Source organism: Physeter macrocephalus, chromosome 20 (genome assembly GCF_002837175.3).
Source record: "Physeter macrocephalus isolate SW-GA chromosome 20, ASM283717v5, whole genome shotgun sequence".
NCBI lineage: Eukaryota > Metazoa > Chordata > Mammalia > Artiodactyla > Physeteridae > Physeter > Physeter macrocephalus.
In genome coordinates this window covers 91,530,053-91,544,299 of record NC_041233.1, presented here as the reverse complement: position 1 = coordinate 91,544,299, position 14,247 = coordinate 91,530,053, and the positions used below count along the sequence as shown (strand labels likewise).

The window sequence follows — 14,247 nt, the reverse complement described above, 5'->3', positions numbered from 1 at the left end:
GTAGATTTTTTGATGATGGCCATTCTGACCGGTGTGAGATGATATCTCATTGTCGTTTTGATTTGCATTTCTCTAATGATTAATGATGTTGACTTCTTGATCGTTACCAAAACAGCAGTAGTAATAAAAACGAGCAGAGCCCCTTGCCACACTACGCCTAAACAGGCTCCTGAAAGACCAGAGTGATAAAAACAGCTGCCGGTATTAGATGCTCAAAACTCATGGTAAACCTGATTTCCAACCCCCTTGCTACTGCCACCAGAGAGGTATTAGGAGGTAGCTCTTGGGTCTTCCAAACTTCCACTGGGAGAAAAGGCAAATGACACTCCAGTAAGTGCTTGTGACAGCTTGATTCGAGTGCCACCAGACATAAGTTTTTCTCTCTTCTCTCCCCAGCCAAGAAGGACCTTTGGGCAAATATTCTGCGGCTCGTTAGATAATCTTGGAGTCCTGTGCCTCGGCTTATACCGCACGATAGATGAAGAAGAGCGCAACCCAGAGCACAAAAGGGGAGTGTGCTGGTGTAGAAAGCGCCGGCCACCGCCCAAGCATAAGGGCCAAAGCGACTTCATTCTGTGTGAAAGAGATGGCCAGAGCCTAGGGCCCCCAGATGCAGCAAAGGGTGCTGGGGAAGTAGATAACAGTGTAGGATCAGTATAAATAATATGAACGAACCCTGAGGATTGGGATCCAGGTAGTATTGGCCATGTAAGGAGAAGGGCTTCTCTGTCCCCAGTGAAATTTGAAATGTAGACCCAGATTTTCAGTCAGGGTTCTTTTGTAACTTACCCCTCATCGATGCCTGTGCGACTGTCGAAAAGCCACTGTCCACACTGGAAAGATTTACTTGTTCGCTGCCAGACTCACTGGGTAAATATTTATTGAGTGCCTCTTTTCTAGCCACCGTGCTTTGTCCATCTAAGATATGGGAGTGATATGTAGAGATTTCAGTTTAAAGAAGATCATTCTGAAAGTAGTGGGGAAGAGAAAGGAAATGTGTGTGGAGGGGGGAGGAGGAAAGAAAGGGTACTGGATACCAGCTACAGACAGCACAGTATGTAGGTCCAGACTAAGAGTCTCGTGGTAGAAATGGGCAGCACTCAGTAGAGAAGGAGAAATTAAAAATAATAGAGTGGAAATGGATTGATGAACCTGTTTCAGGAGGAAGGGGAAGGAAGTCACATCACTGAAAGCGGAATAGTCATGAACACGAAGAAAGACAGCTTCTCTGCTCGCAGGAGAAAGGGAGGAAAAGAAAGGATGCCAAGGCAAATCTGGCTGTGGATGAGGGGTGTGCTTAGGGAATGTTTACGTAACACTAGGATTTCTCGGTGATGTACAGGCATAGCCCTGGCTGAGAGAAAAGAGGGGGCAAGTTTCTAGGGAGTTGAGAAAGACGTAAAAGTTACATCAATCACTGAGAGGAATGGAAAAAGGAGTTTACTGTGGATCTGTAGAAGCAACAGTGCAAAGGGAAAGGACGGGGGATGGAAATAGCCTGAAGAACGGATGTACCCGGGAGTAAGGAAATGAGAGAGAAAGAACGAGGGGAAGTTGTGGTCAGAGAGTGATTTATTGAAGGGTAAGATTTTAGAGGCAGGATGTGTCAGGAAGTTACAACATCAGTATGTGGCCAGGAAAGTGGTTGGGAGATAAAGATCACAGGGTAGTGGAAATCAAAGAAATAGGTCTGCGTGTTGGAGTCGTAAATCACGGAGGCACTGCAGGCACGTAAGGTGACGGTGGCACTAGAGTTTGAAAGAAAAAGTGTCCCATGTGCCAAAGGCCTAAATAAACGTGGAGGTGTGTGGATAACACTGAGGAGTCAGGAGGAGGGTGATAAGGCTGTAGAGCATGGACCACAAAGATGGGGCGGAGCAGGGATGCTCTGGAAACGGCACTCGGAAGCCTGAATGATGCTGACCCCCCACCCCCGTCTCTGTCTGTCTGTCTGCCTGTGACTGAACCCCAACACCTCTGGAAAACCTGTGGACCGTGGTAATTGGGAGAAGGTGCAGCCCATACTTGGGCGAACCTCAGGGAAGGAAATGATGTTCCTGTTTGAGAGTATGTGGTTACAGCAGATCTTGTTTAGAATATCACAGAGGTTACAGGGGACTCGGTGGGCGAGAGGAAAGTGGGAAGATTAATCAGTGAAAGATCAGTGGTGACTTGTGATGCGTGCTTAGGGAAGAAGAGGTGATTATCCCGGGCAGCACTGAAAGTCATGCAGGGTTCTGCTGCCTCAGCGTTCTGGCAGTAACACTGGCGTCTTCATGAATCTGACTCATGTTCTCTGAGGATTTGCCATGTGCCTGATTTCCTGCTAAGACATCCTGCTTCTCTGCAGTCTGTCCACGCAGGTCCAGGCTCTGGGTGATCTTTGAAACTCATTAACATTCACTATTTGCTTACCGGTCAAGGTTTCAAATAAACCTTTGGTTACTTTTCTTTTTTCTCCGTTGGCCAAACTACATTCTGTGTGAAAGTTGGTGGCATAAACATGAAAATAGGCCTAACCCAGGGTGGAAATATCTGGCATGCACGTAATCTTCCAGTTTTGATAAAGCTTGGCTAAGTGCTCAGAATTGTGCCAACCGAATTCATTAGGGTCGTGGATATTAAAAGCAGAGAAACATAGTTGGAAAAGCCATTAGAAATCAATTCGCCCAAACCATAGTCCCATCCCTCTCCCATTAAAATGATGAGAAAAGCAAGGCCCAGAAGGGAGATGGCGTGCCTAAGGTCAGAGGGGGTTGGTTTCAGAGGCAGGGGTGAGAACTAGTCTCCCAGTTACTAGCCTGGGACCTCTCCTGTTGCACTGTGCCAGAGAGTTGTTTTGTTTGTTTACTTTTTTTTTTTTTTTTTTTTTTTTTTTGCGGTACGCGGGCCTCTCAGTGTTGTGGCCTCTCCCGTTGCGGAGCACAGGCTCCGGACGCGCAGGCCCAGCGGCCATGGCTCACGGGCCCAGCCGCTCCGCGGCATGTGGGATCCTCCCGGACCGGGGCACGAACCCGCGCCCCCTGCGTCGGCAGGCGGACCCTCAACCACTGCGCCACCAGGAAAGCCCCTGTTTACTTTTTACTATTAATCAGAAACCAAATAAAGCAAAGCAAAACAAAAAAGTTTCCTCTTTTGGCCCAGCAAAATGACTTTCTTATTTTGGCCACTGCCTACAGCCACACTGTCCCAGCTGCAGGGGCTCAGAATTCATCTTTGGCTTTTCTTACAGGTTTGTGATTACCCGGCCAGAAAACGAGTTTATGCTGCTGCCCTCGGATCTTGTGTTTTGCGCCATCCCTTTCAGCACCTCCTGTTACAAAAAGGATAATTCACCTCCAAGTCTGTGTGAAATTATAAATGTGGTGCCACTGACAGAAGAGACGCTTACAGACATAAATTGTCCTCCTTCAGTTGACCAGGTCAGCGAGACTGCAGCCCAGCCACCCAGTACATCAGTCCGTTCGCTGGAGCCAAAACCAATCCCCGTTGGTGATCCTAAGCAAGCAGTATTGACTCCAAGTGGTAAACTCTCATCCCAGACACATCCAGGTGAAACCATGAAAGAAAATGGAAAGGAAAACATGGAGGAAACCACAGTGGAAGATGCCTCTGCCTATCCAGAGTCAGACTAGACCGGCTGATATTTCCCAGGAGCTCCTGGCTCACTCCTTACAAGGCATCTCCAGAGATGGTGACTTTGAACAAGGAAGGAAAAGATGGACGCCCGCCATTTTTGTGCCCATTGCTGAGGGGTGGATCAGAAAGCCCACACTGTTTGGGAAGAGACAAAAGTCCGATCTAATCCCACTGGATCTGGTGTGATAAATAAAGAAATAGATGATAAATGCCTCTCTAAGGGAAGTTCATTGCTCTGTGTCTCTTGAGCAGAAAACATGATGGTTGGACCTGCGTTAAAGACATTCTTCAGTACTTGCTGGGTTCCTCCACACAGGGAATATAAGAAGTAGTCAAGGTAAAAATGAGAAGGATTTAGACACAAGAGACAAGAAATAAAGTGCCCCCAAGTCAAGCGTCTTACATTCTTTATCCTCAAACAGGCAAGTAGTGAACTAGTATATTATCATCTTCCCTTTTTCCCTCATGCTTTTTCTTTCCTCATCTCTTTCTATAGGAGGTGAGAAAGACCAGATGGGGAGATACTTGTTTGAATTGGAAACGAATTTGTGTATAATTAAAACCTAGGCATACCCTAGCTCAAGAATGCATATTAGAGTATACTCAAGATGGGGCACCTGGACGAAGTCAGGTAGATTGAAATATACAGCCTTTCAAATTCCCTAATTCAAGAATAAAGATATCATCTCATGAGAGGTAATAAAGCGTTTCCCGTGTTCCAAAAGGAACCAGTTCACTTCCCTGTAAACCTCATCTATACGTCATTTCATCTCAGTATTCGTCTGTTAACACAGTAAAAGTTCAGCACATCCAGGAAGTATTTACTCCCAGTTGGTGAGCCTTGTAAGCAGTGCCTTCTTGTGTTATAGATACAGCATAGGTAGAAGGTGGGAAGAAAGAAAGTAATAAGCCATATTTCTCATAAATGGTTTTACATAATGTTTATGATATCCTTGACATTTTCCTCAACATCCTTGCTGATTTGGTGTCACTACCTCCATTTCACAAAGGAAGAAACTATGTCACAAATAGGGTTCCCACATAAAAGAAAGGATACCCAGTTAAATTTGAATTTCAGATAAACAACTTTTTTAGTATGAGTGTGTCCAAATTATCGCAGTTAGCTAGTAAGTGATCAAATCGACATTTAAACCTAGTTAATTTGACTCCAGCACCTATAGACATTTGCCTCCAGGCAAAATAGAAGAAATGAAACAAAAACATTCATCCACAGGAGATAAAATTTTGTATTAGTAACGCTTTGGTTGTAATGAAATCAATATATGTGGAAGAAAGAGTAATTGTAAGGAAAGTTGTCAGAGACCAAGGAAATCCTCTTTTAATTTTTTTTTTAAGCTTACCTAGATCATCTTCATCCTTCTTTTTTTACAGATTGACTTTCTTTGTTTTTCCGTATACATGGCAAAATATATTTTCCTGCAATTCTAAATTTATAGGTAGAGTTATAGGCACATCAAAGATTTAACTGGTCCATCTCTGCCTCCCAGATCCTGATTTCTATAAGGAAGCATGTAGTGGGCTCAGCTTTGGCTACTCCATCCCAGCTATCAATGGATGAGGAACAGGGTACCTCTGAATGGAGGACTTGTCCTCAGGGAAGGGAGGATGGTTCATGGTCTGGGAGGACATGCCACCAAACATCTACTGCAAGGAGAGTACCATTCCTCTGGCCCATTCCCCGAGCCATTTTATATAAAAGCATGTTTAGTAGAACCAAAATATTCCTAAGAAGGGATAGATTAGCCCTACGCATATTCAAAATCCACAAATCCACTGCTATACATATATTTTCTAATCTAAATTTAGCATGTGAACCTCCAGAGTAAAAGCTTAGCCCTCAGATGATCTCATTTCCAATGCAGCAGAGAAATTTGAATGAGAAGTTCCTTTATTTGCCAGTATATTAGGTGAATGGGTACCAAAAATATGGCTAAAGAAAGATTGAGGTATATGCAACTATAGCCAGTATGTAAGCATTTATGTTGCCAGTCTTGAAAAATAGAACTGACAGAGGACCCCTCGTGTGCCAGGTGGTTCCATGAGTCCAGAACCAAACCCTTTACGTATAGATGGCAACATTTTACTACAAGCCATAACACTACATCCTTTGGTAATATGGCAGATACTTAATTCATAATGATTGTTCAATTCTTATCAATAGAAGAACTGATATGAAGACAAGAGAAAATGTGCAAGGAACTTAAGAATATGTGGCCCAGTGGTTTTTAAGATTTTTTAAGACTTTGACCTTTTTGAAATTGTATGGAAGCTACAGTCTACCTCGCCAGAGAAAAATAATATATGCACGTATTACACAAAAGTCATTATATAGGTCAGAAGGAGGTCATGGACCACTCTACAGTTTCTCCGTCACCTTCCTAGATCCCTGATGTAGGCCTTCAATAACCAGTGGAGTGATCACCAGAAAGAACACAGGGCAGGGGAGTCAGGAGACCGGAGTACTTGTTTCGGATACTTCATTCAACATTTGTGATCTTGGGCAAGTTCTTAAGTCTCTCTCAGCTACTTTCCCAGCTCATTTTACTTTTTTTTTAAAAGCAGAAAGTTGAACTGGAAGATTCTGAACATTACATCCATCTTCATTCATTTGCACCTATATTTATTCACGACTTGCCGTGTGTCAGGCACGGTGCTAGATGCTGAGGATAGAGCAATCATGAAGACAAAGTTGCTTTCCCCACGGGACATAGGCACTATATGGAGGAGGGAGAAAATAAATGAATAAATAAACGAGCAAGATAATTGCAGATTGTGTCAAATACTGTGAAGAAAGTAAACATATTGATGTGACAGAGAATTGTGGTGGTCAGGGACCACTGAAGGGTGGCAGCGCCCTGTGGACAAACCATTTCAGGAAGGAGAACTTGGCATGACCAAGAAAAGAAAGCAAGTCAGTGTGGTTAGAACACAGCACATAAGCCAGAGGGATGTAATCTCTTAATCAGGAGAAACAGATTACATTTTACTCTAAGTGCAATGTGAAGCTCTTTAATAATTTTAAAGAATGCAGTGATGTGTTGTCATTTATATTTTCAAAGATGTCTCTGGCACTTACAGTTTCAACAGTATGACTAACTGAATTCAACTGGATTTTCTTCCTCCTACAAACACTCAGAAATAGTAGGTAAATTTTAACAAAAGAATTTAAAAATGTATAACACTACTGTATGGTACACTGAAAAATGGTTAAGATGGTAAATTTTCTGGTTTTGACCGCAATTTCAAAAATCGTGGTATACATATAAATCAGTACAAAGAAGTGAATTCGTAACCTTATATGCATACCTGGAAGTAGACGAAAACTAATTAGTTAAAAATGAATAAGCTAATTGCTCAATGTAGCAAATTGAAGAAATATTAGTAAACTAACATAAATCTAAAGAGATTTTACATCACCTTTCATATTTCCCTATATAGTTGTCTGGAACAGGAAACCAGAACACAAATCCAGAGTCTGCTTTACTTAATAGCTAAGCATTTGCTATTTTGAGAGATAGCAAAAATGCCCCCTATCCAGTGGCTCTTTCCTATAGCCTAGAGAAACACTGGAGCAACAATTAACAGAACTGAGGGGCAGGATGCCTAGGTTACCATGAAGAAGCCGGAGGGGAATATGTGAAACTCTCTTTAGGATTTGCTGTTCAAGATGTGGTCCCCAAACCAGCAACATCTACAGTACCTGAAGGTGGGCTCCATCCCAGACCTATTGAATCAGGATCGGCATTTTAGCCAGATGCGTAAGTGATCCATACGTTAAAGTTTGAGAAGCAGGGCTCTCAGGGGGTATGTACGTGTCTTTGTATACATGTGCAATATAGGTATATGTAACATGTATCTGTAATATACATTACACATTCACATAGACACATACATATATACGTATGCATACATACATAAATACACACATGGTGGCTTCTGGTAAGTTAAAAGATCTGGAGGTTTGGTTTTAATGAAAACTACACCCTCCGACCTTTAGCTATTTAGCATGTTCACTTCTGTTTAAGACCTACAATACATTCCAAACATCTCCAGTTAGCTATAAAACCCTTAACCTGACTACCTTCAAACCATAAAGGAGTTAAGGGAGGTTGGAGTTCAGTCAAGTTGGTGTATATTTTCCTGGAGGAACAATAAATAACCTACAGCTCAAAGGCATGGGTTGTTTCTCCCAAGGCGAAGAAATAAAAATGCCCACCCTCTAAAAGCAATCTGCTTGGGTTCCTAGACTGGCATGCTTAGGGAGCACGGGCAAGACAGGAGAGGAAGCAGGAGAGAGGGAGGGAAAGCCCTCACACTAATTAGGTTTGAAAGAATACAGGACGAGTCCAGCCACTGCCTGCTGAAAAGAAAGGAACCGGAGCAGCTGACGCTAAGTTCAGACTAAACTAACCGCAAGTCCCCTGAGGACGTCACAAGGTAAACCTGATCGTCTCTGTCATTTACAGTCATTATTAGGCAGACTGCTTCTGTAATTTTACTGGGGCGCCAATTAACAGATCCCTGAAGCTAGGGGGAAAATGTCCCAGCCCCCCAAAGGTATTTGAAAAGGAAAACCCAGGCAGCCTCTGCGCTGCTGTCTTCTGATTGTTGCCTCTGTCAAGGCAGGGAAGGGGGATGACCTCACACAAGGCAGGGCTGCTCAGGTCCGGTGAGTGGCTGGAGCCAGGCTTTTCTTCCCCTTTGTTTTCTCTCTTCTCTAGCAACCTCAGTTAGCCTCCGGAGAGCCCAGCAAGCCTTCTTTCTTTCTTTTCTGAGATAGGGGAATGCTGACCAGCTTTCCCTCTTTCTCATCTTCAAGAAAATATCTTTGCAGCATTTCATCTTGCAAGAAAGTGGGGAAAGGCCAGCTGATGTACCAAGAAGGCAGCCAAGAAGGACCACTCATCTCTGAAATGTATCACTCAGCTCCCATCCTTCCCAACACCATCCTTTCTCTTGCCTTCCTGACACAATCAGACTTTTTAACTAGTTGTCTACATCACCACTTTACTTCCACAGCTCTGATTCACTCCTTAAGCCACCCCAACCTCTGTAAACCCCATGATTCTGCTAAAAGGACTCTTTCTAAGATCACCAATTCCATTTAAGTCACTCACTAGAGAATATTTAGTACTAGCCCAACTTGAAGGCTCGGCAGAATTCAGCACAGATGATCCCCGCCGCCCAACTCCTTTCTGAAACATTGTCTTCCCTCGAGTTGCACGATACAACAATCTTTTAATCAACCTTTTACTTTCCTGACTATGCATTTTCAATGTCCCCTTCAGCTCTCCTTTTATACAACATGATTAGGTATTAGTATCACTCAAAGCTCAATTATGGACTTTCTTCTTTTTTTACTCTCAGGGGTCACTGAGTGATCCAGATAATTAAACTGGAGAGCATATACCTGAAATTAAAGGACAGGGGCTACTTACCTCTAGCCATTATTTCTATGCAAGAACGTGCACCCGGTTTTGCTAGAAATTTTTATTTTTAAGAGAAAATGAGAATTCTGATTTTTATTTAAAAATATGATGCTTTTTAATTTATGTTTCTGGTCATGAGAGAGTAGCTGTAGCAGACCAACAAAAAAGTTTAAAACTGGTTAAAAGGTTTTTTTGTTGTTGTTTTTTGCGGTACACAGGTCTCTCGCTCTTGTGGCCTCTCCCGTCGCGGAGCACAGGCTCCGGACGCGCAGGCTCAGCGGCCACGGTTCACGGGCCCAGCCGCTCCGCGGCACGTGGGATCCTCCCGGACCGGGGCACGAACCCGTGTCCCCTGCATCGGCAGGCGGACTCTCAACCACTGCGCCAGCAGGGAAGCCCCCAAAAGTTTTTTTTTAAATACCTGTTTGAAGTAATCATAGAGCAACACAGCAACAACTTGAAAGTCTAAGATCCAAGAGAAAAGAAAGCCATTGAGGTGAGTTCACCATTCTGTGCTGTTTTTCCCTCAAGGCATTTGCCAATCAGTAAGTGGTACCAAACAAGAGATCAAGTTGCATTTCAAGGCTAAGGGCTTTCAGCAGTTTCATGGGGGTAGGAGGGGAAAAAATTGGGGTTGAGTGTTATCTAGGCAGCTAGGAATTGAGAGAACTAAGTTTTAGAGACAAGAGAATGGAAACACTGAGCATGAGTCTGTGCTGCTTTTTTCGTTGAGGATATTATTTATTACTAATATTTGCAACATAAGAGGCTGAGAAGACAAAAGAAAAGGCCAGCTAAGAAGCTAGAAAGCTAAGCAGAGCTTTGACCCGTCTCAGAGTGCTGGGGAGGTAAAGTGGCATCTGAGGCCTGGCAAGGGTGATGTGCCCAGGTTAACAACCTTTGCTCTCAGTTGAGATTCTTGGAAAGTCTTCCTTTAGGATTACTTCAAGCTAGAAGTAGACCAGTTCTCACAAAGCCTGAAACCAGCTTTAATGCCTCCCATTCCCTGATTGTATCAAGGGGACCAAGCCCTGCTCTAGCTAACCTATGAGTAAACAAATAAATAGATTCTAATCTGCTGGAAGTTAGCATTATTCAGAGTTTCTACACGTTTTATACACAGTATCCAGTACTCAATCAAAATGGCTGGATTCAGTCCCATCTCTGCCTTATCTGATGCTTTTCCCGAGCAAGCTGCATTAGCCTCCAGACACACCAGCAAGCCTTGCTTCCTTCTAGTTCCTGAGATACAGCAAGGTCGCTAGCCTCTGTTATTCCATTTTGCCTTCAAGAAATAAGTAAATAATTACCATGGATACTAGAGGGACTCAAATGACCAAATCAAGAGAAAAGAAATAGATAATGTAGATGACTCAAAGATGATCTAGATATAATACACAAGACATAGATTTTAAAGTAACTGTGATGAACATGTTCAAGAAATTGGATGACACTTCCAGTCAGGCGCCGGGTGGCAGTGCCAAGGGATAACGTTGCTCTCACGCGGGGAAGGGTGGCGGATTCCGCCTCCTTTTTAACCCTGAAGGAGACAGACCAGGAGGATGTTGCAACAGAGATTCAAAAGGTCGCTGGGATGCTTCTGTGCCTGGACCAGCAGGGCAAAGTGCAGGGGAACCTCAGAAGAGAGGCCTGGAGAAAGGCGTCCGTGGAGGTCACACTGCAGGTCGCTATCCAGTCGTGGTTGGACGGGGTGCCGTATGGGGTGCCACATGGGCCGGAACCAGCTCCAAAATGCACTGGATGATGTCAGAGACATCCTGCGGTCCCTGGCCAACGTCAGCAAAGACTTGAGGTGGAGCATCCACACCATCCATCAAGAGCATCAAGTACGTCAAGGATGAAGGATGCCGTCGTACAGCACACCCAGCTTGCCGCAGCTGTGGAGAGCCTCAAGAACGTCTTCTCAGTGTCCCAGATTGTGAGGAGTGGGGGCCCTGGACCTCATTGAACCAGGGGCCCTCCGTCAGGCCCACTGGAACAGGAGTGTGCTCCTGGGAAGGGCTGATGTACGAGCACCACCGCGTGGACATGACCCTCACCCACAGTGACTTTGGGAGCACACGGGCTCTCAGACGAGCTGGCCAAGCAGCTGGGGATGGTGCTGCAGAGGTCACTGCTCACCATCCCCTGGGACCCCATTTTTCTGGTCTCTGTTGTCAGGATCATGGAAAGGGAAGAAAAATTGATTGATGCATACTTGACCAAAAAAAAATGCAAACTAGCTTTGTTCCTCTTGAGAGGTCCAAGAATTGGAAGGAGGAAATGTTTGTCACCTTGGACAGAATCGTGAGTGCTAGAAGTGAGGGCACAGAGGCAGAACCCCAGGGAGTCCAACAAGGTGTGGTTCATCTGCCGCCTGGAAATCATATGGAAGCATGTCCTAGATGACCCCATTGTTGCCAAAAACCTGATGGCAACCATCAGGTTGCGTGCTTTTCTCCCCATTATGAGATTTTCAGAAACTCCTCAACCACCAAGCCCTGAGGACCTGGATGCAGATCTCGTGGGAAGATCTAGAAGCAAGTGAGATTATGAGCCTGTTTGACCTGGGTCTTAAACACCTACACAAGTGCAGAGATGACTGGGAATGTGGAGCTGATCCCAGAAGTGGACGTCAATGCCCTGGAGCTTTTACTTTCTTCAAATGTGGTGTCTGAGCTGCTCCATCTGTACATGTCAGCTCTCACTTCAAACATCATTGTCTGGCTGCAGAAAGCACTAGACACAGACACTAAAGACTGAATGAAAGAGACTGAGCCCAAAGCGGACCCAAGTGGGAACACTCCCTACCACTATCTTCCAGATGTTCCAACAAATTTTTTTTTTTTTTTTTTTTTTTTTTGCGGTACACGGGCCTCTCACTGTTGTGGCCTCTCCCGTTGCGGAGCACAGGATCCGGACGCGCAGGCTCAGCGGCCATGGCTCACGGGCCCAGCCGCTCCGCGGCATGTGGGATCCTCCCGGACCGGGGCACGAACCCATTTCCTCTGCCTCGGCAGGCGGACTCTCAACCACTGCGCCACCAGGGAAGCCCCCAACAAATATTTTAAATTACTACTCAGATGAGTGAAGATTTGAAAACAAATTACGAGTTTGTGTCTTCAGCAAATGAATTCTTTCTTAAATAGACACAGAGTTGAAGCTCAGTTGTATATAGAACATCTGAAAAATTGGCAACACCACACTGCTACGTTCAGGATATGATAGCAATCATCACAGCTGTCAGAGCTTTAAGGAACCCCTAATCAGTTTAAAAAGGAAGTATTTTTAAAATGAAGTGGAACAGGGTGTGTCTCTGAGCCAACCAAACATGGATGGGATTTTAGACACCGTTGTTGCGAGGAGGCTGCAGCAGGTACCAGGAAGAGGTCTTCCGGGATCTGGAGCAACATCTCGATGAGCTGATAACAAAGAAGTGGCTGTTAGGCTCAAATGCTGTAGACGTCATCTGTGTCACTGCGGAAGAATATTTCAGTGATTTTGCAGAAACTAAAAATCCATACAAAAAGAGGGTGAGAGTGAGTGGTGGTGGGTACCTGTGGGCCATCACGCAGAAGCACGTCTCATCCTGGAGCACCAAGGAGTACAAGGAGGTGCCGAGAAGACAGTCAGGGAGGCTGAGCTGCTCCACTTCCTATTCCAGAAGCTGGCCTCTGGATTCAGCAGACATGCAGGTGAGCACGGTAACACTACTGTCGCCCTTGCAGAAGTTGTGCCTGGAAGTTTCAACTCTGGTCAGCAAATACCCAGACATCAAGGATGGCCACATTGGCACACTGCTGGCCACCCAAGGGGACGGCAACCAGGACATGAAGCAGACCATCGTCAGGAATCTGGAGCAGGGTCCAGTGGCAGGAAAATCCAAACTATGTGCCCATCTTCAAGGAAATCATAGTTCCGAGTCTGAACGTGGTGAAGCTTCTCAAGTAACCCATCGGTTTCCAGCTTTGTGCACGTTATTCTGCACTCATCATCCCCACCCTCAGAAATGTATTAAAGCAAAAGTGACTCTTGATGGTTCTCCTCAGAAGTTTCAGGTCCTTGAGCCTGTCTCCTGTCATGCCGAGTGTGTTGTATGCAAGGTGCCGGGGCATGTGACTTCTTGAAGAACAAGTGTCCTGCTGGCTGTGGTTCCTCAGGCTTTCACATTTCTGTTGTAAACATCCTCTGTGAGGCAGGACTCTGATGGAAAATGCCTCATGGTTGATTATCATGGTGGAAAAGGTGTGTGGAGAGGGAAGAGGCCCTGTGGGTTTTCACTGTGGGTCTTCACTGTGGGTCTTCACTCAGAGACATGAAAACAAAAATTGGAGAAATTTACCAGAGAATGATGATCTATCAAAAAATTAGTTTAAAAGTATAAGAAGTAAAATTATAAATGTAATAGTTGGGTTTAACAGCTGTTTGAGTAGAGAAGAAGGTAAAATTAGTGAATTGGAAAACAGGTTAGCAGAAAAAAGAGTAAATCATGGAAAAAATGCACAAATGTGTATACGAGACACATGGCACATGGTAATAAGGTCTAAAGTGTACTTAAAGTTTCAGAAAAATAGGGAGGAGAGAGAGAGCACATGAGATAGAGAAAAATATCTGAGGAAATACTAAGAATTATCCCAAACTGAAGATGTCAACACACACATTTAAGAGGAGTCTCTGTGAACCCCAAGCATGAGAAGTGAAAAAAATTCCTAAACACATCATAGTAAAACACCTTCAAATTAAACTAAACTAGAAGATTTTAAAGGCATCCAGAGTTTTAAAAAAGACACATTATATATCCAACAAAGTTACAAAAGGATTGAAGGTTGACTTTTCTACAGAAACAATGGAGCGAGGGAATAACACATTTAAAGGTCTAAACAGAGAAAACTAAGGACCTATCATTCTATACCCAGTGAAAATATCATTTATAAATAAATGCAAAATACAAAAATTACCAGACAAACAGAAAGTGAAAGAATTTATCACCTTCAAACTAATACTAAAAGGAATTCTTTAGACAAAAAGAAAAGGTTCATAAAAGGAAGAACAGAGGGCTTCCCTGGTGGCGCAGTGGTTGAGAGTCCGCCTGCCGAGGCAGGGGACGCGGGTTCGTGCCCCGGTCCGGGAAGATCCCACATGCCGCGGAGCGGCTGGG

General features: G+C 44.4%; 1 protein-coding gene and 1 pseudogene across 1 annotated transcript in view; both read left to right on the top strand.

Annotated features, from left to right (window-relative positions):
* KCNU1 (potassium calcium-activated channel subfamily U member 1) overlaps window positions 1-3,803 on the top strand; it is a 133,492-nt gene extending 129,689 nt beyond the window's left edge. The window contains exons 26-27 of the mRNA XM_007104069.3: window positions 397-515; window positions 3,233-3,803. Coding sequence (XP_007104131.2) covers window positions 397-515; window positions 3,233-3,635 — 522 coding nt within the window. The 3' untranslated portion in view covers window positions 3,636-3,803. The remainder of the gene's footprint in view (window positions 1-396; window positions 516-3,232) is intronic.
* A 6,733-nt stretch (window positions 3,804-10,536) lies between these two features.
* On the top strand, window positions 10,537-13,040 carry LOC102987561 (exocyst complex component 3-like; annotated as a pseudogene).
* The last annotated feature ends 1,207 nt before the right edge of the window (window positions 13,041-14,247 follow it).